At 40.3% G+C, this 21,101-nt stretch overlaps 1 protein-coding gene across 1 annotated transcript; it reads left to right on the top strand.

The window, feature by feature from the left end:
• Positions 1-117: 117 nt before the first annotated feature.
• snRNP-U1-C (small ribonucleoprotein particle U1 subunit C) lies at positions 118-19,768 on the top strand. The gene is made up of 6 exons (XM_067127572.1): positions 118-237; positions 3,689-3,731; positions 13,030-13,138; positions 16,167-16,232; positions 16,402-16,629; positions 19,199-19,768. Exons 1-6 carry the CDS (start codon positions 230-232, stop codon positions 19,297-19,299), a joined length of 555 nt encoding a protein of 184 aa, XP_066983673.1. The 5' UTR covers positions 118-229; the 3' UTR covers positions 19,300-19,768.
• Positions 19,769-21,101: the final 1,333 nt, after the last annotated feature.

Raw genomic sequence — 21,101 nt, 5'->3', positions numbered from 1 at the left:
TTACACATTAATTTCATTCATCGGTAATTCTAAGTCTACTATCTTTTCCTTTTCTCCTTCTATTAAACCAGTTACCACTTGTCTGTTAATTTTTTTCCTTTTTTTCGTGCAGAGTAGTGGAATTGTTTACATTTTGGAATAACCTGCTGCTAGCTGGAAGAAGAAGAAGTACACGTCTGACTGAAGAGGTCTTGTAAGCATTGGTAGCGTCTATCGCTTCATCTGCACCATGCCAAAGTAAGTAAACGAAAGATTGTTGGTCGAGTTTTTGGGATTACAGTGTTACTTCAAAGAAGGCTTCATGTTAATATCAAAGTATATTGAATGTGCGTGGAGGATACCCTAGCTAGGATAATTACTGTCCTTTCAAAGGAAGGCTACCGGGTTTGTTTACTAGCCAAAGGTTAGGCCAGGCCGCTCATTCAGGACTATTATCATAACGTGGAAAATTCGAAAAAGACATTTAAGCAATAAACAATGTTGAAAAGAGCAGTAATTATCCGATACTGCTATTTTAGCCATGCAGTGAGATTAGGACAACGGTCAGCTTTAGCAGACAAACTTAGGCAGTCAGGGCTAGGCATAGGCTATAGGCTAATGCCTTTGCGTAGCCCCTGCTGGTCTTGTGGGGGGATTTGAATGAGTTTGGGGTAGAACTATATAGTAGCTCCGCGGCGGCGACGGCACTATAACTTGACTTTTTCTACAGTTTTTGGTTGCTAATTATGAATTTACCTTTAACCTTTGGCGCTCGAGTGTAATCAACCTGTAATTAAGCCCTGAAGTCCATCCAACAATGGGTTTCCGTACGCGATCTTCACAAGACAGAGCACAGCTACGTCTGTTTCGAACGGTTCATATCCCGTCCAGCAAGTGCAACAACTTGTTAACCTATGGGTAACCAACCACCCCCCCCCCCCGGGCCAGTACTAAACACTGCGAAGGGACATTCCATTTGGCCGACAACAAACAGATGCACCGCCAGTATCAGAACCCCTAAAAGTGTAGAAAAAAACAGTTGAAAAGGTAAAAACAGGCGCGGAGCTAATATACAGAATTATCGAGTTTGGCCTGGCATTGTGGTGGGTAGGTTACTTGTGGTTGATGTGTGCAAGAATCACAGATTGTGGTACAGCTATAATCAAATTTGGTGTGACATGATTCTTTTTGTATCATCCAGAATCTCAGACTCAATGGAATGTTGCCAAGCAGTGTTAAGCCTTTTTTTTTATTTCTAATGTCATAGATGTTGACAAGTTTGCGAATTCACAGCTAGCACTATTTTCCCTGTGGTTATATAAATATGATCCCTTTTATGCACTGGTATAGTTCATGATATATGTGATTTGAACTAATTTTGTTTTCACATTGTTTAGCTCAAAGCATGGTGTGATAAGGTTAGCGGTGCCACTGACCGTCAGTGGCAGCGCGATTAACATGCTCCTTGGGCTGGTCAGCATAACTACTTCTGAAGCATTACAGCAGTAGACCTAATAAGCCCAACAGTCATAACAACATTTTCAAAATAGGAATATGAATTACAACAAGTTGTCTTTGGATGTTGAAGTTTTAGGCTGTGTTCAAGCTGCCTGCATGTTGCAAAATTATTTATAGGCTTAAAAAATCATCTAAGCCTTCTGAGATGTAATCTCTGTTACTAAAGAACTTATTTGTATAGATTACTTGTTCATTGCAGAATGAAAGATAATAATGATTTTAATTATATGGAGAAGATGGCTATTAATACTAATAGATATTAGCATTAATATTAAGGCCTATGGAACACTTGAAAGTCCTGCTCACTTTTGGTACCTTAATTTATTCATTCATAAGGTAACTTGAAGTGCAAGAATGTGTAGATAACTTCACATGCTTTCTGGCCAGAAATTGTTAATATAGAGATGTGAATGATAAGTGTAATGTATACTCGTATATAGTAAGTAAAGAAGTCTAACACACCAAAGCCTAGGAACAAAATCTTGGCTTTAACAAAAGAATAATTGCATAGGCGAATATTTGCTAGTAAGCCATAATTTTTGAAGTGGTCAAGAAATATATATAACTTGAATTATTTTATTTTTATGAAAATCCAAATATTCCCATGACAGATATAAAATAAATGGTTTCAAGATAATTTCATTTTCACTGCTCATTGTAGACCTATGCTACACCAGGTGGTTCAATGTTGCACCGCCACTCTAATGGTTGCTTCACACACTCCGCACACCCGTTAATTTTGGTGGATGCATTCTACTTCCGTATTTACTTATTTAAATTTTTTCAGCGTTAAGGTGTAAAAACAATCAAATAGGACTATTTCAGATTTTACTGTTGCATTAGAAGCAATATTAATGTTATGACAAATTTTTTCAAAGTTTTCTTATTTGAAACGAGGTTGAGGATGACTTTTTTTTTTTTTTTTGTCAAATGCATCAGTGATGAGTGGACAAAAATTGTGAAAATGTTTCATAACTCTTTCTAAAATTTGGCTAAAGGTGATATTTTCGTAGTTTTGAAATATATGACAGATTTCACTGTTATGAAATAATTGATAAATATCAAGCATGTTAGGTTGCCAGTTCATGAGTTTTGAACAAAATCCTATGCAGTAATGTCTCATCAGTTCTGAGCATAGCTGTACCTTCATAGCGGATGTATAATAGGGTGAATTTTAGGTAAAATTTCACTTTAAACCATTATTGCATTTTGAAAATATTTAATTGTGTTGTAATATGTGCTTTGGATGTTTTCGACATTCATTTCATTAACAAATTATTTGACCAACCACACTTAACCTAATTATCCTAACCTAGGATACCAGGTCCCCACCTAACTTATCATAGGGCCCCATAACTTAAAATAATACCCTAGTGTTGGAACTTAATCTAATCTAACGTAACCTAACGTAAGATGTGAGGTTCTTATCTGGATGGAGGACTTCACTGCCCCCTTGGACCCCACTTACTTAACTTAGTGTGTGGCTCCACTTTAAAAACAGTTAATAAGTCTTATCATAATCTGCATGGGAACTTGCAAAAGTAGGGCTAAGAAAACTGTTAACAAACAGGCAGGCAAAATACTGTAAAATGTTTAGGGAGTTTACTATTTCAGTGGTTTTTGTTTATTTTCATTTTTATGCAAATATTTTGTCAGTTTATGTATGAAAGATCGTGGTGAAGTTTAACTTATTCTTTGTCTTCAGCTTTACCCATTTCTATATGAGGTCACAGTTTCTTATCAGCCTTCTCCACCTTCTTCTGCCCAATGCATCCTGACTTATTAAACCTTTCTCCCACGTGTCGTTCACTATTTTATCCTTCCATCTGAACTTCAGCCTTCCACCTTAGTCTCCTTCCCGCCACCTCCATGCTCATAACCCTTTTATACACATGACCTTCTCTCTGCATAACATGACCAAACCTCTGCAGTCTTCTTTCCTGGGCCTTCTTGGATACATCCCCTACCTTAGGCTAAGTGTTCCTCCAATAAATTCATTCCAGATCCTATCCCTTTTTGTGACTCCACACATCCGTCTCAACATCTCCATCTCTGCCACATCCATTTTCCATTCTTATGGTGGAGTTTAACATTATGTATAATCAGAAATGGAAAAAGAAATTTTTTTTTTTCAAGTAGAGGTATTTATTACCATAATGCATGTTGAAGTAAATTCCCTCTGTTTTTTCAGATACTACTGTGATTACTGTGACACGTACCTTACACATGACTCTGTAAGTATTTGGTCTGGTGAGTCATTTGTCTAATATAAATTTGAAATACGTCATAGGTTAGGATTTTGATTTTGCCTTCATGTAATCTGAAGAACTTAACTCTAATCTGTTCCTTCCCTTATGCATATGTTGAGTATATAAAAATCATATTGCAATACACTCCCTGAACACCTGAATTAGCCCTGGTTACCTACCAGCCCGAACTATATCCCCAACTCATTACCCACTAAGTGGGTAATTAACTGTCAGCGTTACCAACGCTTACAGGAAAATCCTAACAAATGAGTTACCTAGCGTACCGTTGGCAACGCTGCTGCAAGTCCCGGCTGTGTATGGCCGAGAACCCCAATTGCTTTTTGTTCGCCGTGCTGCTAGGACTTGTCCTACATCAGGCGAAATTTTGGTTATAAGCCCGACCCCCTTATTTTCATTTTTGGATTGGGTAACGACTTGGACTGGGTTTGATCGCCCCCTTCTCTCCTGGATTGTTCTTTCTCCCGTTTTGACTTGGCCTGGCTTGGATTTTGAAATGGATAAAATGGATAAGACACCACCCTTGGACAACTCCTCGGCTTCCACATCTGCTTCTGCCGTGACGACGAGATCGCTACCGCTGGAGACACCGCAGCCCATCGTTCGTGCACCGCCTGCAAGAAAAGGATGAGTACCCTTAAAAACGACAGACATTCGTTGTGCATAAATTGCAGGAAGGTACAATGTAGCGTCACATTGCGATGTGACGAGTGTAGGTCATGGTCGACAACACAGATGGAGGATTATCTCAAGCATAGGAAATCATTAGCTTCTAAGAGTAAACGTAAGGATTCAGCGGTAGAAACTCAGGGTTTTGACAAAGAGGCTTTAGAGTCAGAATTATTTAGGAAATTAGAAGACAAATTGTCAGCCAGCATGTCTAGTTTGTTTTCAAGTTTCATGTCAAAACTAACAGAGATAAAGGATCAGGAAAAAGTTAATAGGGACACAGAACCTAATCGCTCTTTTTCAGCTCCCCTGCCTGTTCCAGAATCAGCCCTAACGGGTGCCGGGGTCATGGAGAACCGCAAACCTCAAAGGTAGGATCTACCGGCCCCCGGCGCGGAGCAGGCAGTGTCAGCAGCAGATTTCCCTTTTCACCCTGGTAACGTAAGTCCTAAGGTAAAATCTAATTTAGGATTGTCGCAGACAGTTAGAGATAGGACGGTAGTAAAGAATCAGGGAGATAAGTTGAAGGTGCAGTCGGAGTCAAGTGTCATTAAGGTTGCGGCTCCATTGTTGGATCCAACAGCGGTTCTTTTTCCCGCAGTAGGCTCTCTGCAACAAAAGGTTGCGAATTCGGTAGAGGATGATTCAATTTTGGTTCCTAGCTCTTCTAGTGTGGATAGGTTGGAAAGTATCCCTTTCTCTTCTTCCAAGTTTCTTCTTCCCCCTCGGGACAAACCTTCGTCCCTTTCAGAGTCCAATTCAATAGATCAATTGCTGAACATTGCAGAGTATAATGCTGATCTGTTGGGACTCTCTAAAGGCTACAGATCTTTGGTTAGAAATTGTTTTAATATTGGGTTTTCCAACATTTTTGAGCATGTTTTGAAAAATCTACCTGAATTTACAAATGATGCTTTACAGGATTATCAGGGGGGAACAGAATCGGTCTATTTCTTTCCTTAAAATCTATGGCTTCTTCTGTATCCACGGACATCTCTTCTCCTATGGTTTCAAAATCTTCTATGGGTTTTTCTCAACCTTCCGTTTCGGTCATTCTTCGGGAGACTTTCGGTTTCTTCTCTCGCTCATCCGAGCTCTCTACCGTTAACGGACTTGCCTTCGGACAATCTTCCACAAATCATATGTTTCTCGTCTTCCGGAGCCTGTTGCTGCGACATCTGGTAGTGCGACTGTTCCCGTGTTCAATGTTTCGGCCCCGGTAGTCTCAACAATCACCCAGTTGCTAGGTTTTGGGTAACCTATCATCCACAATCGCCGGGTTCGCACTCGCAGTTTCCCATGCGAAACTCCTGTGAGCTCCGGTCCGTCTGGTGCGTTCCCTACATGTATGACATCATCGGCAGGGTCTCCGGTGGTTTCCCGAGTGTGGCTTCTTCTTCTTCTCTCTTCCCTCCTACTGTACCTTCCTTCTCTACCTTTCCAACATGTGTGTCTGTTCCTCCGATTAGGACGGTTTTTGTAGGTTCGGGTTCGGTTGCTATGGTCAACATGAGTTTTTCCCACCTTGTTCTTCTTCCGCAAATAGCGGAGTGTCTGCTGCGGCGATTCCTCATCAGCATGCTTCTGTTATTCAGCCTAGTTCGGGGTTGGCGAGTATTGTGGCTTCTCCGTTTTCTGAGGGGGCGTGGTTCGCCCAGGTGTGTCTGGCTCAGCGTAGCTCCACCATTGTTGGAGAGTGCGGGTTTTGCGCAACCCTTCTCGGCTGCCCGCAACATTGCGGTTGATTCCCCAGGTGTGCGTCTTGCGCACTCAGGTATTTCGTGTTCGGGTTAACTGATCCAGCGTTTTCTAGGGTCACCCTGTCTCTGTTCCTGTCTCGACTCGGTCGGATCTTTCTGATAAGGATTTCTCTTGCGAGGAAGAGGATCCGGTATCGAAGCCTGTTCTCCTTCAGCGAACGAGCGAATACAAGCGGATGGTGGACTTCATTCATGCTCTTTACCCACAGTCCAAGGCTCCGAAGAACCTTTTCAACCTAATCAGGCAATGTTTGAGTCACTGTTCGCGATGACGAAACCAGTGGTGGCTCATGCACCAAAGAATCTAGTTTGGTTTGGCCGTGTCAAGCAGGCATTGAGGGAGGCGGACGGTAGGTTAGCGGCATTAATTGGGTCGGGTAGGCAGGATTTCTCCTTACTTCCTTCTCGTAAGGGTTTTTACAAGGTTGCGGGTAACCCTTCTGCGGGTGTTAGGTACCTCTTAATGAATCAGTGGAAGCTCTTCTATCTAGGGTCCCTTCTTCGAATCGTTTGGTTTCGTCCACGGCGAGAGAAGCGGTATTTTGGAAGACACTTTTCGTTCTCAGTCGGAGGCTCTATCCCATTCGATGTGGATGTTATCTGGTTTAATGGGGTTCCTTAAACAGGACGGTTATTCTCCCTCGGACCCGGTTTTGTTCGACAATCTCATCACTTCGGTGTCAATGGGACTGGCTTATCAGGCCGGTTGTACGACCTCCTTCGGTAAGAAAAGGAGGGATTTCTTTCTGAACCATCTACCTCCGCATTATCCAGATATTCACAAAAGGGCTCTGTTGAGAGCACCTTTGGCGCTCAGCAACAGTCTTTTCAGGGAGGAAGATGTAGCTTCGATGGTAAATTTCGTTTCCTCTTCTTCAGCTGTCGAGTCACAGCAAGCCATGATTCGAGTGGCAGCACAGTCCTCTAGATCTCCGAGGTTCCAGGATGACATCTCCAGCCAAGCGGACCCGTTCCAAATCACCAACCAGGTCCCCTAAGAAAGTCCGTTTCTCATCCAAGACTTCAGCTTCCACTTCAGATCCGAAACCTTCTGTCCTTAAGAAGGGTTTTCGGAAATAGGAGACACTTCCCTCGCCTGCACCGGTAGGAGGTTGCCTAGCTCCATTCTGGGAATCCTGGAAGGAGTATGGCGCTGGAGAGTTGGGTAGTGGAGGTGTTAAGGAAGGGGTACAGAGTCCCTTTTCGCTCCCTGCCTCCTCTATCCAGCTCACCGTTTTCATCTTCCCAGTTATTCCCCTTCCTCCATCAGGGAATAGCGTTAGCAGCAGAAGTCCGAGCCCTCTGGGAAAAAAGGGGCATTAGAACCCGCTCCTTCTTCCTAAGGTTTTTACAGTCGGATTTTTGTGGCTCCAAGTAGGGAGGATCTTGAGACCCATCATAGATCTCTCGAGTCTCAACCGGTTCATCATCTCCCCGAAGTTTCATATGGAAACTTCTCAGTCAGTGCTGCTGGTCGGTCCGGAGAGACGACTGGATGATTTCAGTGGACCTCAAGGACGCTTATCTCCAAGTTCGGTCCATCCGAATCTCGGAAGTTCCTTCGATTCTCGGGTCCAACTGGAACATTTCAGTTCAGAGTCCTCTGCTTCGGTCTGACCACAGCACCTCAAGTCTTTACGAGGGTGATGTCTCCTATTTCAGAGATAATGCATCGTCGGGGTTTCAGGATGAGGCGATACCTCGACGATTGGTTAGTTCAGGCTTCGGCCAGTAGAGGAAGTTTTGCAGGCGAGGGACTTTTACTGAATTTGTGTCAAAAGTTGGGAATACGCATCAACTTAGAAAAGAGCTCTTTGATTTCAGCTCAGACAAAAACGTACTTAGGGATAACGATTCAGACGCGTCGTTTGAGGGCTTTCCGACGGAGGAACGAAGTTTTGGCAATTCTGAGCCAACTAGAAACATTCAGATCGAACAGAGCGCAACCTGTAAGCCTATGGAAGAGCTTGCTGGGCAGGATGGCCTCCCCTCTCTCCTAATTCCAGGGTCTCGTCTCCGGATGTTCTCTTCAGGCATGTCTCAGGAATCGCTGGGACTTTCGGGAAGAGAACGTGTTCATAGTCTGGGACGATTCTTGCCTGAAGGATCTTTCGGTGCTGGTCAGAAGAATATCATCTGACCATCGGCGAAGATTGACTCCCCATTCCAGATTTCCATCTGTACACAGATGCCTCGGATCAGGGTTGGGGAGCAACCCTGAGGAATGTCAGGCCAGAGGCCTTTGGACGAATCTGGATCGGAGGGAGTCCATCAACCACAGAGAACTACGAGCAGTAGAAGAGGCTCTAAGTTGCTTCGCAGATCAGTTAAGCAACAGGACGGTAGCGCTCTTTTGCGACAACGTAATCCGCTGTGTCATACCTCAAGAAGGAGGGGGACAAAATCACAAACTTTGAATCAAGTCGCCCAGAGAATTCTCCGCTGGTGTGAGTGCCACAGGACTACTCTCGTTCCTCAATTCAGATCGGGAAACTCAACGTTTTGGCGGACGCCTAAGCCGGTCGCAAGAGGTTCTAGGGGGAATGGACGTTAGTGCAGGAGGAAGTTCAACTTCTATTGAAGAAATGGCCAGCAACCATAGACCTGTTCGCCACGAGACTAAACTTTCGCCTCCCAGTATACTTCTCCCCAGTAGAAGATCCCATGTCGCTCGGGACGGACGCCATGTTGCATTCTTGGAACGACATGCAAACGTATGCATTCCTCCGTTCGAATGATTCAACAAGTGTTAATGAAACTCAGGATCTCCTACAACACCGAAATGACGTTGATTTGCCCTTTTTGGCCTCAAAGACCTTGGTTCCCGGACCTTCTCGATTTACTAATAGATGTTCCGGTTTTCCTTCCAGAGAGGAAAGATCTTCTCAGACAGCCGCACTTCCATCACTTCCACCGAACCTCCGCGTGCTGAAGCTAGCTGCGTGGAGACTATCCAGCGAGCAGCACATCATGCCGGACTCTCTAAGGCAGTGGCTCGCCAACTGTCTTTCTGTCTGAGAAGATCATCCAGAAAACTATATCAGGCCAAGTGGGCAGTTTATCGCAGTTGGTGCCGGAACCAAGGTCATCGATTTCACTACCAACGGTAGCGAAAATAGCGGACTTTCTTCTTTTTCTGAGGAAAGAAAAGAAATTTTCGTACTCTCGACCGCCGTTACAGATCAATGCTTAGTAGTACGTTCCGTTTCCATCTCCCGAATTGGCGACCAGTAGAATACTTCACGATCTCTTAAGGTCTTTTAAGATAGAACGCCCAGTTCTTCCCTCTTCGGGCACCATCGTGATTTAGCGGTGGTATTGACTCTCCTTAGGTCGTCAGAATACGAGCCATTAGAAACACTGTCATTAAGACAGTTAACGAAGAAGGTATTATTTCTAGTTGCCCTGGCCACAGCTAGAAGAGTAGGAGAGATTCGAGCTGTCTCAAGAACTGTATCTTTCTCAGGGAAAGATATTTTTCTGTCATATTTGCCGGAATTTGAAGCTAAATCGAATCGAATCGAATCCTTTACCCAGAGCATTTAGAGTAACGCCTTTAGAAGATTTCGTGGGAGGTGACGCTCAGAAATGCTATTATGTCCGGTCAGGGCGCTGAAGGCTTATTTATCACGCACAGAAAAGATGTTGCCTCACCCGAGAACGTTATTCGTTTCTCCCAGACGTCCTTCACACTCGATCTCGAAGAATGCTATTAGTTTTTCCTAAGAGAGGTAATACAACAAGCGTCGGCTAATTCTTTGTCTCTTTCGAACCATCGAACTCCTCTGAACGCCCCAAGAGCTCGTAGTATTAGAGGGGTAGCGACATCGCCGGCATTTCTCAAGAATTTCTCGGTGTCGGCAATCTTAGAAGCAGCTACTTGGAAATCAGTATCAGTCTTCACTTCCTTCTACCTTAAGGACATTCAATTTCGCCGGATAAGGGTTACTCGCTGGGTCCTTTTGTATGCCAATTCAATTCTTTAGTAAAGGGTAGATGAAAGGTGGGGGTGGGGAGAGTAGGGCAAGGTTAGACAGCATAAGATAGTGGAGTAGTTTTGTCAGTGAATCGGAATTCTTTTACGAAACTGAGGATAGGTATAACCAGGTGGTTTTCAGCTAGATTTATTCAACCTCTCGGCACAGCATCGACAGCAACGGACGGCAATGATTCGGAAGCTCCGACTGCACATTCAACTTATCCTCCGTACATGAGAGGCTACAATAGCCACATGGGAGACTCGTCGTTCCCCTCCATACATGAGAGGCTACCAATAGCCACATGGGAGGTTCGCCAGGCTCCGCTACATGCGAGGCTTTGATTAGCCACATGGGAGTTAGTTCCCTTCTTCCGTGGGAGGTTTTCCTTGAATACCACATGGGAAGTAGCTCGACCCAGACAGTACCATGACTCGAGACTGACGTTAAGGGTACTCTCCTTCCAGGCATCCCCACCTGTTGAGTAGACTACCAGGTGAGGTTTGTTGTTTTTTATGCAGAATAGACGATAATGAGTTACCTGCTTTACTTGTTGGTAGGTCGGTCTGACTTAATTGAACCCACCTCCACTAAATTTTGTTAATCGGGCTAATTCAGGTGTTCAGGAGTGTATTGCAATATGAAGTTTTCATAATAAAACTAATATTGTAATATTTACCTGAACACCTGAATGATTCCCACCCTCCTCCCCACTTCAATCTGATTAATGAATAACGCAGTGGGGTTCTCGCCATACACAGCCGGGACTTGCAGCAGCGTTGCCAACGGTACGCTAGGTAACTCATTTGTTAGATTTTCCTGTAAGCGTTGGTAACGCTGACAGTTAATTACCCACTTAGTGGGTAATGAGTTGGGGATATAGTTCGGGCTGGTAGGTAACCAGGGCTAATTCAGGTGTTCAGGTAAGTATTACAATATTAGTTTTATTATGAAAACTTCATATTGCTTTTTGATCATGGTATACTGTACTGTATTAATTCATTGCTGTATTGTGAAATGCTCCTCATAACTTATTAATGTCTGTCATGCTTTGAAGCATATTACATAGCTGTGTTTAAAGATTTAAAACTATATAAGTGCTTTGCTAAAAGTCTTTAAAGAGTGCCTACATTATTAACATTAGAAATACATGTATTGATTTTTAAATAAATTTTCACTGCCTTATGTTGAAAAATCACTCAACTGTCAGAACTATCAGTGTACCACTAGTACACATATAGGTGATTTAAATGTTGATATCTATTCTTCTAGTTTAATCAATTTTCTTACGAGTACTTTTTTCCTGGATGCATTTAGAGACAGTATATACTATATGTGCTGTTTTCCATAGGCATTGCATTCTTGTATTATGTGATGCTTGAACTATGTAGTACTGTACAGTAGATTCTTTGTCTAAATACTCAGCACACTTATTTCTTCCTACAAAAATACAAACCATTTCCTTTTATATAGGAGTATTCCTCAATGTGAGCTGGAGCAGACATCAAACTTGTTAATAAAGTTATTAATGTGTGGTTATGTGGAGGTGAGTGGGTGAATGGTCTTTGGATGAGTAGATTTTTTTTCTGCTTACGTTTTGCTTGCTTTTATCCTTGATTTGTATCCTAAGGCATTGAAAAAAGAACATGATCAGTACTGTTTTGTGGGCATAGGCACATCATGTTGCCCATAATGTTAGACCTAAACAAGTACTGTTTCCTTTGTAGTGGGAAGATGTGCACTCACACTTCCCCTACAAGGAGTGTGTTGGTTGGACATCTCTGCAATTGGAGAAGTTTGGTAGGAGGAGGAAGGACAAGAAGCATTCACTGGCTTTGCTGATTGGAAATTATTTCCGGTGACCCCCCCTCTGAATACTTCTGGTTCCTTTCCTATTCCACTGTCTTCCTTGTATCCCTCTGGGGCATTTTGGTACTTAAACTGTGAAGGAGTCTAGCAATGCCCTCTAGTGAGAGGGTGATGTTGCTGTTGAAGATGGTGTCCCCCTAGCAATTACCCTACCCTCAGCCTTATTTGAGCTTGACGTTCTAGGTATGGAGACGTCTTCTTGAGAGTACAGTACCTGCAAAAGTACCTGCTTCTAGCAGCTGATCCTCCAGTTACTACTACTTCTTGAGCCCCTGCCTTATCCTTCCCTTTGGTGATGAAGCCAGCAAAACTTGGGAGAGGAAAGGGAAGAAGCTCTATGGCTGTTCTTTCTCTTTGTCATCAAGTTTTTCTTCATCCTCTTGAGCTTCTCTTCTCTTATGTAGGAGGAAGGTGAGGAAGTCTAAGGCCTCACAGGCGGACTTCATGCGTGCACTCCTTCTCAGGAGGGAGGGGAGGGGGCTGACATATCTCTGGCAGGGCAGGTGAACTTGCACACACCTTCTTAAGACGAGGGCTGCCCCTGCCTTGCCCAAATGTGATCCTTCAGGGTTACCGCTGGACGTGTGCACGTGCTTGTTTTCAGGGTTGGGTGCATGTGGTTGCTCCAAAGAGACACAGAGGGATAGGCGTGCACAGCAAGATGGTTTTTACCCAGTTCATGTGTTAGGTACTCTTTTAAAAGGACCTGCTCCTAGAGACCAAGTGCCCCGCCACCACACTGCTTTATACCTAAGGCTAAAGGAAAGAAGTGAATGGTGACATGAGATGAGTGAGGGGTATTCCCCCTCACCTCCCCCACAACCACCAGTTAACAACCTTGTTACCAAGTACAATGACTGCCCCAGCTCACACTGATGAATACTATTATAAAAGACTAACCTGAGTCACACTAATGAATACTATTATAAAATGCTCTAGCTAGAGTACCTGGGTCTTTATTTTCATAAACTTTGTTTTGTTCCTTTTAAGCCGTCAGTCCGAAAGACACACTGCCAAGGAAGAAAACATAAAGAAAATGTAAAGATCTACTATCAAAAATGGATGGAGGAACAGGCGCAAAATCTTATTGATGCCACAAGTAAGAGAATATTGTTTGCATTATATTATGTAGTAGGTTGCTTTCATTTTTATGGTAGGCTTAACTTGACAGGCCATAGACAGGGGAAAGACTAGGAGATTCAAGAGTGTATATTTTTATTTTACAGTCAGGTAGAGTTGGGTGTCTAGGGGCATGTTGATTATGTAACCCAGCTTTTTTTGTCATAAGTTGTCCCCCTCTCTGGTGTCAAGTTATCATTGTTTGTACAGCATTTACTACACCATGTCCAGTGTCTTTGTAAAGGTAGTTGTTAGTGATTATGATTAGATTTATATGGCGGCAGTAGAGAGGATTGTTGATGGAAGTGACAAATGTTATCAGTTTGTTTTTCCAGAAAACTGATGATTGCCTTTATTAGGTTACTTTGTAATATTTAACCATTCCTGAGAAATTGTGCTGTAGATAAAATTGTTTTAATAAGTCAAATAATACAGTCCCATATTTGAAAAAAAAAAAATAAAAGTATACCAGTGAAGTGAAACTTTCAACCCCATAACTGCTCAAAATTCTCAAGATGTAACCTGGCAAAGAAAATAGGACTAAATAGTGGGAGAAAAGACTCAGTTATGCAAAAATACAAGAATACTGTATTACAGTAAACCCCCAGATTTGCAGGGGATGCGTCACCCCCCCCCCCCCCCGCGCGAATAGCTAAAACCCGCAAATACTTAGAACTCTTCTAAAAACACTTAGAACTGCCTATTTTGATAGTTAAACAGACACAAAACAAACTAAAAATGCTTATACAGATATTATCCTACTTACGATGGGGTTAGGTTCCAAAAAAAACCATCATTTGTTGGAGAAAACATAAGAAATACCAAAACGTATCTCGAACATAGCCTAGCCTACACTAGGGTATTCGGTACCATGTATACATATATGGTAGCCTAGCCTACACTATAAAGTATGTATACTCTATACATACACAGTATAGTAATTATTAATATCAGCTAATTCTCGAGGTTCATGCAAAGTGAAATTGAATAACAAACAAGAATTAGCTTAACCTCCACTATGGTATATCGTATACATAAATGGTGGCGTAGCCCACATTATACTGTACTCTATTCACATATCATATTATACAAGCGTCAGCATAACAAATATTTATCTTTTCCATGGATCTTTTAAAATGTTATGCCTTAATTCACTGTATCCAATAATATTGTATATATATTCTTATATTGCTTTTGTATTATAAATTGCAGTCATAGCGATCAGTGTTTTGGTTTGGAAATCGTTAATGCGCTGTTTATTTCGCCGTATTTAATTTAGTTCAGAGCCCTTTTCTTGCTTCTAGTTAGCATAAATGAATCTCAAGATACTTTATTTATATGGGGCAAGGTTATTTTCAAATCGAAATATAACTAAAATACGTCTCGTGAAATGAATTTATCTGTTATTCTTGTCAATAGATGACGAACGACGATGGCCGGTTGGGGGGCGTTTGTTTTGTATTAAAAAATTCAAGATTCCATTCGCTATTTTCACTTGATTTCATCATAATACGAGCTTACGTATGTATTGTTTATCGGTGTAGTGATAACAGTAATGTGTTCTTTCGTGTCCTGTAGTTTTGATTAAAATACTTTCTCTCCAATTTTAATTACGATCGCGTTTCATCCATGTTGCCGATGCACGATAATTTACAGTATAGTCATTAGCAGCTTGAACATTGTTTTCTCAGCTTCAGCTACAACTTGCAGCCTAAATTTAGCAGTATATTTCCTTGATGATCTTTTATCCATACCGAATAAGGGTATAATGTAAAAATATATCAGTCCTATTCTACCTAACGTCATTTGTGCTATAATCTATAGTAATTGTTTATTACCGTGCGATGGTTGAAATACCAGGTAAACGGCTGTTGTTATCCAATTCGGTTATAAGCAAAACAACAGTTTCTCGGTCGGGTGTTTATGACTGTACACATTTACGCAAGAGCATAACTTTGCTAACAATACTTTTATCATTCTATTTTACTTTTTTAACTAGAAGATAGGATAAAAAGATAGAGGAAAAGTTGTCAATTGTAATTTGGGCTCTCTCACTGCCTAATTACGCTGCTGCTTGCGCCCGCGCGAAATTTAAAAATATTTTATAAATATTGTCGTATCGGTATTAATTGCTTACCCTATTGCAAAATCGAATTATTGTAACTCGAGCATTACCTGAGTATTTTAATAGTTTTATCACAAAAAGTGCATTTAGTCATGAAAATGAGATGAAAATACAGTAATTAGTGAATATTTCTCGGTGAAAAATACCACGAATGGGTGAATTTTCTGTGAATAATTGGTAGATACGTTCTACAGAGAAATCCGTGAATACGTGAGTCCGCGAATCATGAGAACGAGAATATGGGGGGTTTACTGTACTGCTTTAAGTGATTGATTGATGAGATTTGGCCTTAAGGTCAAGCACTGGAACTTTACTGTTGGTTTTGAATATGAACTCCAGTGCTAGCAACGGTATTTGTTCCTGATGATCAAGAGAGATATGAAAAGTTAGAGGTTGGACAACCAGGTAGGAAAAAGCTGATAAAATATAAAAGAGGTTGAGGTAATAATGAGAAAGAGTTTAGGGGGACATTTAGATTCAAACTAGGGAAAAGAGATTTCCCTGGTTTCAATGATGAGTAAACTTGTTTGGTCTGTTATGGTTAAGGGACAAAGCTCTTCATTGTATTTCTTGTTCACCTGGAAGTGGTCTGGATTAAGGCCTCAAATTTTTTAAAGGTAAAGATTTTTTTTATTTAGGACAGCTAGTTTTTACAAATTTGTTGAAAGCACTCAGAATTTTCTCTTATTAATACAGTGCATTATTTTTATATAGTAATTTTTCTTTATTAATGCAGTACTTATTTTTCGGTCATTTACCATCACTTAAGTATTTTCATCTGCAGTCATGTACAAAATGTTTTTAGTTTGAAATTAATATCAATCTTTGGTTTTCTGTGAACCAGTATTGTTTCATTACATCCTTTTCGTATGTCATTTTACAGCTGCTGCATTTAAGGCTGGCAAGATCCCCAAAGGTGCAGCGATTCCTCCACCAGCAAATATGCAGGGTACGTATCAGTATCATAAAGCTGCTGGTTATTATGTTGCATCAGGTAAATGTAATCAACTTTGCTGAGACTTTTTGGATGGTTTGTAAAGGACATTAATTTTTTGTAACATGAAGTAACTTTTTTGTTATTTGTGTTATTGACAATATTTCTTTCTCTTGGATTGCAGGAGGACCTGGTGGTCCTGGAGGTCCCAATGGACCAGGAGGCCCTGGAGGACCACCTAACATGGCTGGACCAGGAGGCCCACCAAGAGGACCAGGGATGGGCAACATGGGTCCACCAGGAATGGCAGGAGCAAATATGGGGATGCCCCCAATGGGTCCTAGAGGTCCTATGATGGGTCCACCGATGATGGGACCTCCAGGACCTGGAATGCCACCGGGTATGATGCCAGGTGAGCATTTTGTCTGTCCTGTTGGTCCAGTAACTAATATTTGGCTTCTCAGGTGGACAGTGTTTAGAACAACAGAGTTGTTAGTCAAAACAGTAATAGAATATACAAGCAGCAGGATGAACAGGACAGAATGTAGAATTTAGGACAATGGCCAAGTGCTGGGACCTATGAGGCCATTGAGTGCTGAAGCAGAATTTGCCAGTGAAAATGTCTGAGAAATATAACAGGAGGAAAACCTCACAGTTGCACTACGAATCCATTGATAAGAGAGGATGGAGAGTAAGATGGCAGGAAGAGAATATGAGCAGAGGTACAAAAAAAAAGGAATGAAAGGGGTTGCAACTAGGGGCCAAAGGGACGCTGCAAAGAACCTGCCTTCAGTGCACTGCCTGAGGTTCACTGATGGTACTACCCCCTACAGGGAGCAGTAGGATGAAAACTCTTAGTAAGACCCAGGAGACATGGAGAAGGGTATACAGTATATGAAGAACTCTTAGTATTTGTACATTCTTACAGAGGAAAGCCATTATAAAACTGTGTCATAGCCTATGGTTTTATATTACTGGTTATATGGTCACCACCTCAATATAAGGGAGTTAGACATTGCATTTATGCATTTCATGTGACACTGATGCCACCTAGTTGCAAATTGGAGGGGTGGGTAGAGCTCTCAGCTAGCACGCTATCGGCCCAGCGTTCAACTCTCCAACCGGCCAATGAAGAATTAGAGGAATTTATTTCTGGTGATAGAAATTTTTTCCCGTCATAATGTGGTTCAGATTCCACAATAAGCTGTAGGTCCCGTTGCTAGGTAACCAGTTGGTTCTTAGCCACGTAAAATCAATCTAATCCTTCGGGTCAGCCCTAGGGGAGCTATTAATCAGCTGAGTGGTCTGGTTAAACTAAGATATACTTAACTTTTAACCTAGTTGCAAAACATGGTTGAAAGAAGTAATTGCTGTGCAGAATCTCAGCTACCTGGCAGTCGTAGTTATTTCAAGATGTTGAGAAATGCAAAATTTTGGTTAGAGGTTTTAAATGACTTCAGTTAACTCTCAGTTGGATCCATCTGAGCCTATATATGTCCAGTATATTTTAAGCTCTAGGATTATTACTGAGAAATGAGAAATTCATTTAACACTACTAGCAAGTGGCTATTAAGTGACCAAAACAATACAAAGGAAATGTTATGTTGACTGAATTGTTGTTGAATATTCTATGATTGGCAGGGGCAGCTTTTCTTACTGTGTTCATTGTATCTGTGAACTTTGGCCTCCATAGCAGCAGCATTTTTTTTTACGCAGGCTGCTCATGACATAACTCATCTGTATTGCTTTGGTTATTCACAACCACTTCTCACTTGCATATGCCATACTCTTGAAGAATCTTGCTTGCTGTTCTATCATTTTTCAGTATTAACGTTACTGCTTAAACCATACTGTATATTCACCTTGTCTGGTAAAAGCACTATTATCCATCTATTTTTATCTTTATGGTAATTAATGATATAATATAACTGTGAATCCCAAGGTGATATTCCTTAAGAGGTTTATTTTCTTTTCTTAATTTTTAAATGATGGGACAAAATTTCCAGAATGATTTGTGATATATGTGAAATAATGTTCAAAAGTAATATTTTTAAAAATGCAGTTGCGGAGAGGGTTTAATTAACCCTGTACTGATGATGGTGAGGAACAAATCCTTTGGTAACCTGGACAGAATCAATCCAGATTATGCCCCACTGGAATTAGCGCTTGGGTTGTGGTTAGAGAAGTTAATTTGGGTACTATTTCTGTGGCTGACCAGCATCATAATCTTGATCCGGGGAAAAAATTTATGGTACTGTAGTGTTTAAAATGTAAGCAAAAATGGATACCTAAGATATGCAAGGACAGCTTATGTATGAGATTTAGTAACAAGAGTAATCTTCACTTATATCTCCTGTGGCAAATGGGGACGTAAACATCAAAAGCTAAAGAATCCTTTAATGTTATAAGAACTCAAAACACTTGTCTGCATTATTATTATTTTTAAACTATTTAATGGGACAACCGGGTCTTATTTTGAGACTAGCATAGACCGCAATTCTTTTCATAAGCCGTATAGAATATAAGGAAGTGTTTTATATTTCTAAAGGTATGCGTAAGGGCCAGATGTGGTGACTACACATAGATAGGACATTTTATTAGTTCACTGTCAGAGTGAATTTTCATCCACATTATGGTCACTCATAGTTAAAAATTAAAACATTTGCATCTTGATGCTATAGAGTACCTGTTTATATATATATATATATATATATATATATATATATATATATATATATATATATATATATATATATATATATATATATATATATATATATATATATATATATGTATATATATATAAAATATACTCTATATATTTTTTCATGTTATATAGGTTCAGAATTGAAGATTGATTAATAATGAAATGGTATTTCAGAAAGCACATATCAGGGTGAATTCTGCTCCACCTAAGAGAAGAAATCGTACTATTGTTACACTTTTTAAAAGTGCTAAATAATTTTTCGTATCCTTTACAGGTATGCGCCCTCCAATGGGTGGACCAATGGGTCCTATGATGATGGGTCCGGGAGGTATGCGGCCTCCAATGATGGCTGGACCACCTCAGATAAGGCAATAATGATCATGAAGATTAATTTCAGGTAAATAACACTGCTCTGGTAGCGTAACAGAATAAAAAAAGTGGTTTGTCATGCTTTAATGCAAAAAAGGCAAGTCATCTTAATGCTAATATTTAGCATTATTAAGTGTCCAACTCAAAGGACATGGAAATAAACCCTTTTTTCATGAACTTTTCGACCAGTTTGATAAAGAACTTTTATAGCCTTGTGGAGGTCATAACGGGAACTTTTTGACCTTGTGTATTTTTATGGTTAAAAGCTTACATATTTTACTTCACACAATTTGAATGAAGGACAAATGAAAGAAGGGCTTAGTCAGTCATGAATTTTATGTATGGTATTTATAAAAATTTGTAATTTTTTTTTTTTTTTGGTATAAAACTAGAAATTTATGAATGTTATTTTAAGTGACTCACTAGAATGGTGTTTTTGTGAATTACATTTTCATTAATAAATGTTTTTCTTTGATACTTGGCTTTCATAATTCCATTTACTAAAATATGAATTTTCTATCGTTGCAATATGCAGCATAAAGATTGACTGATTTATTAAATCATCTTATGTCACAACTACAAAAGTTGACATTAAAAAATTTATTAGTAAAATTATTTTTTTCATAAAACTAACTGAATGATTGATTGATTTAATATTTAATTATTTGGTGTCACAACAGCAGAGGTCATTGAAACCAGAATATATGTTATAAAAATAGTTTTATTATAAAGAAGCTGTAAAATGGTAACAAAAATAAAATTCTTAAATTATAAAACTTGTTAAAATCCTAAAAGCTCTTAAGACGACAAAAATAAATTATATTTTGTTAAGGAGTTTAGTTCCTACAAACTTGAAAATACTACCATGGTTGAAATTTACTTCCTTTCCTGAGTATTCCAGAGAGGAGGTAATTACTGTCGCCATCCCAAACTGAGAAAAGAAATGTCTTCTCAGGTTACCAAGACTGGGACACTACCAGCAAGAGTTGCACAGTGAACAGGACTGAATAGTCGTCACAGGAAGGCTGGGGTTGTTTGTCCATCAAAAATCCATGGGTCAAACACGCTTCCAATTCTCAGACGACATCTAGCAGTTTGCCTTCTCAGAATATTATTGCAGATCCATGAAAAAGATGACTTGGTAATGTCCAACATTTTCTGGCTACTGCCAACCAGACTATCCTGTGAGATTTACTGTGCCTCTTTTACTTTTATCCAGTTTCCTATGGAAAAGTCTTTAGGGGCAAAGGAGTCAGTCTTCCTATGGAATTAGATGGACTACCCTTAATCACAGTTTTTCTTTTCAAGACTTAAAATTTCCTATAAACTATTAAAATTACATATAATTCTCTGGTAAAAATTTATGACATAATGCACATAAAACAATTGCACTTAATATCTGGGAAAATAGTTCCAAATTCAATGCCAGCATCAGATCTGGAGTCATCAGTGTATACTGGAACAGAATCGTTGTGTGAACCTGTGCTCAAAAAAGGAAGCTTGTGTTAGTTCTGATATCTCCTGCATTCAGAATTTTATAATACAGTATTTAAATTTGATAATCTCCATGGAGGAATTAAGAAAATAATTGAAAGCAATATATTACAGTTTGTTAGATTTATTCAAAACCTCTTTTGCCCTGAATAGAAAGGGTTGTGACACTTGGCAATGGTCTGTGTAATAACCAAAATATGTTTATGACCTCATTTTGATTGCAATTCAAGATGTGGGAAGCTTCTGGAACCTCATCCAGCTATGAGCCAGTATATAGTTTTGAAGCGAGGCTCAAGAGGAGGCTTGCTTCTCCA

The sequence above is a fragment of the Macrobrachium rosenbergii genome, chromosome 25 (genome assembly GCF_040412425.1).
Source record: "Macrobrachium rosenbergii isolate ZJJX-2024 chromosome 25, ASM4041242v1, whole genome shotgun sequence".
Taxonomy (NCBI): Eukaryota; Metazoa; Arthropoda; class Malacostraca; order Decapoda; family Palaemonidae; genus Macrobrachium; species Macrobrachium rosenbergii.
This window is presented reverse-complemented; position numbering and strand designations above follow the sequence as displayed.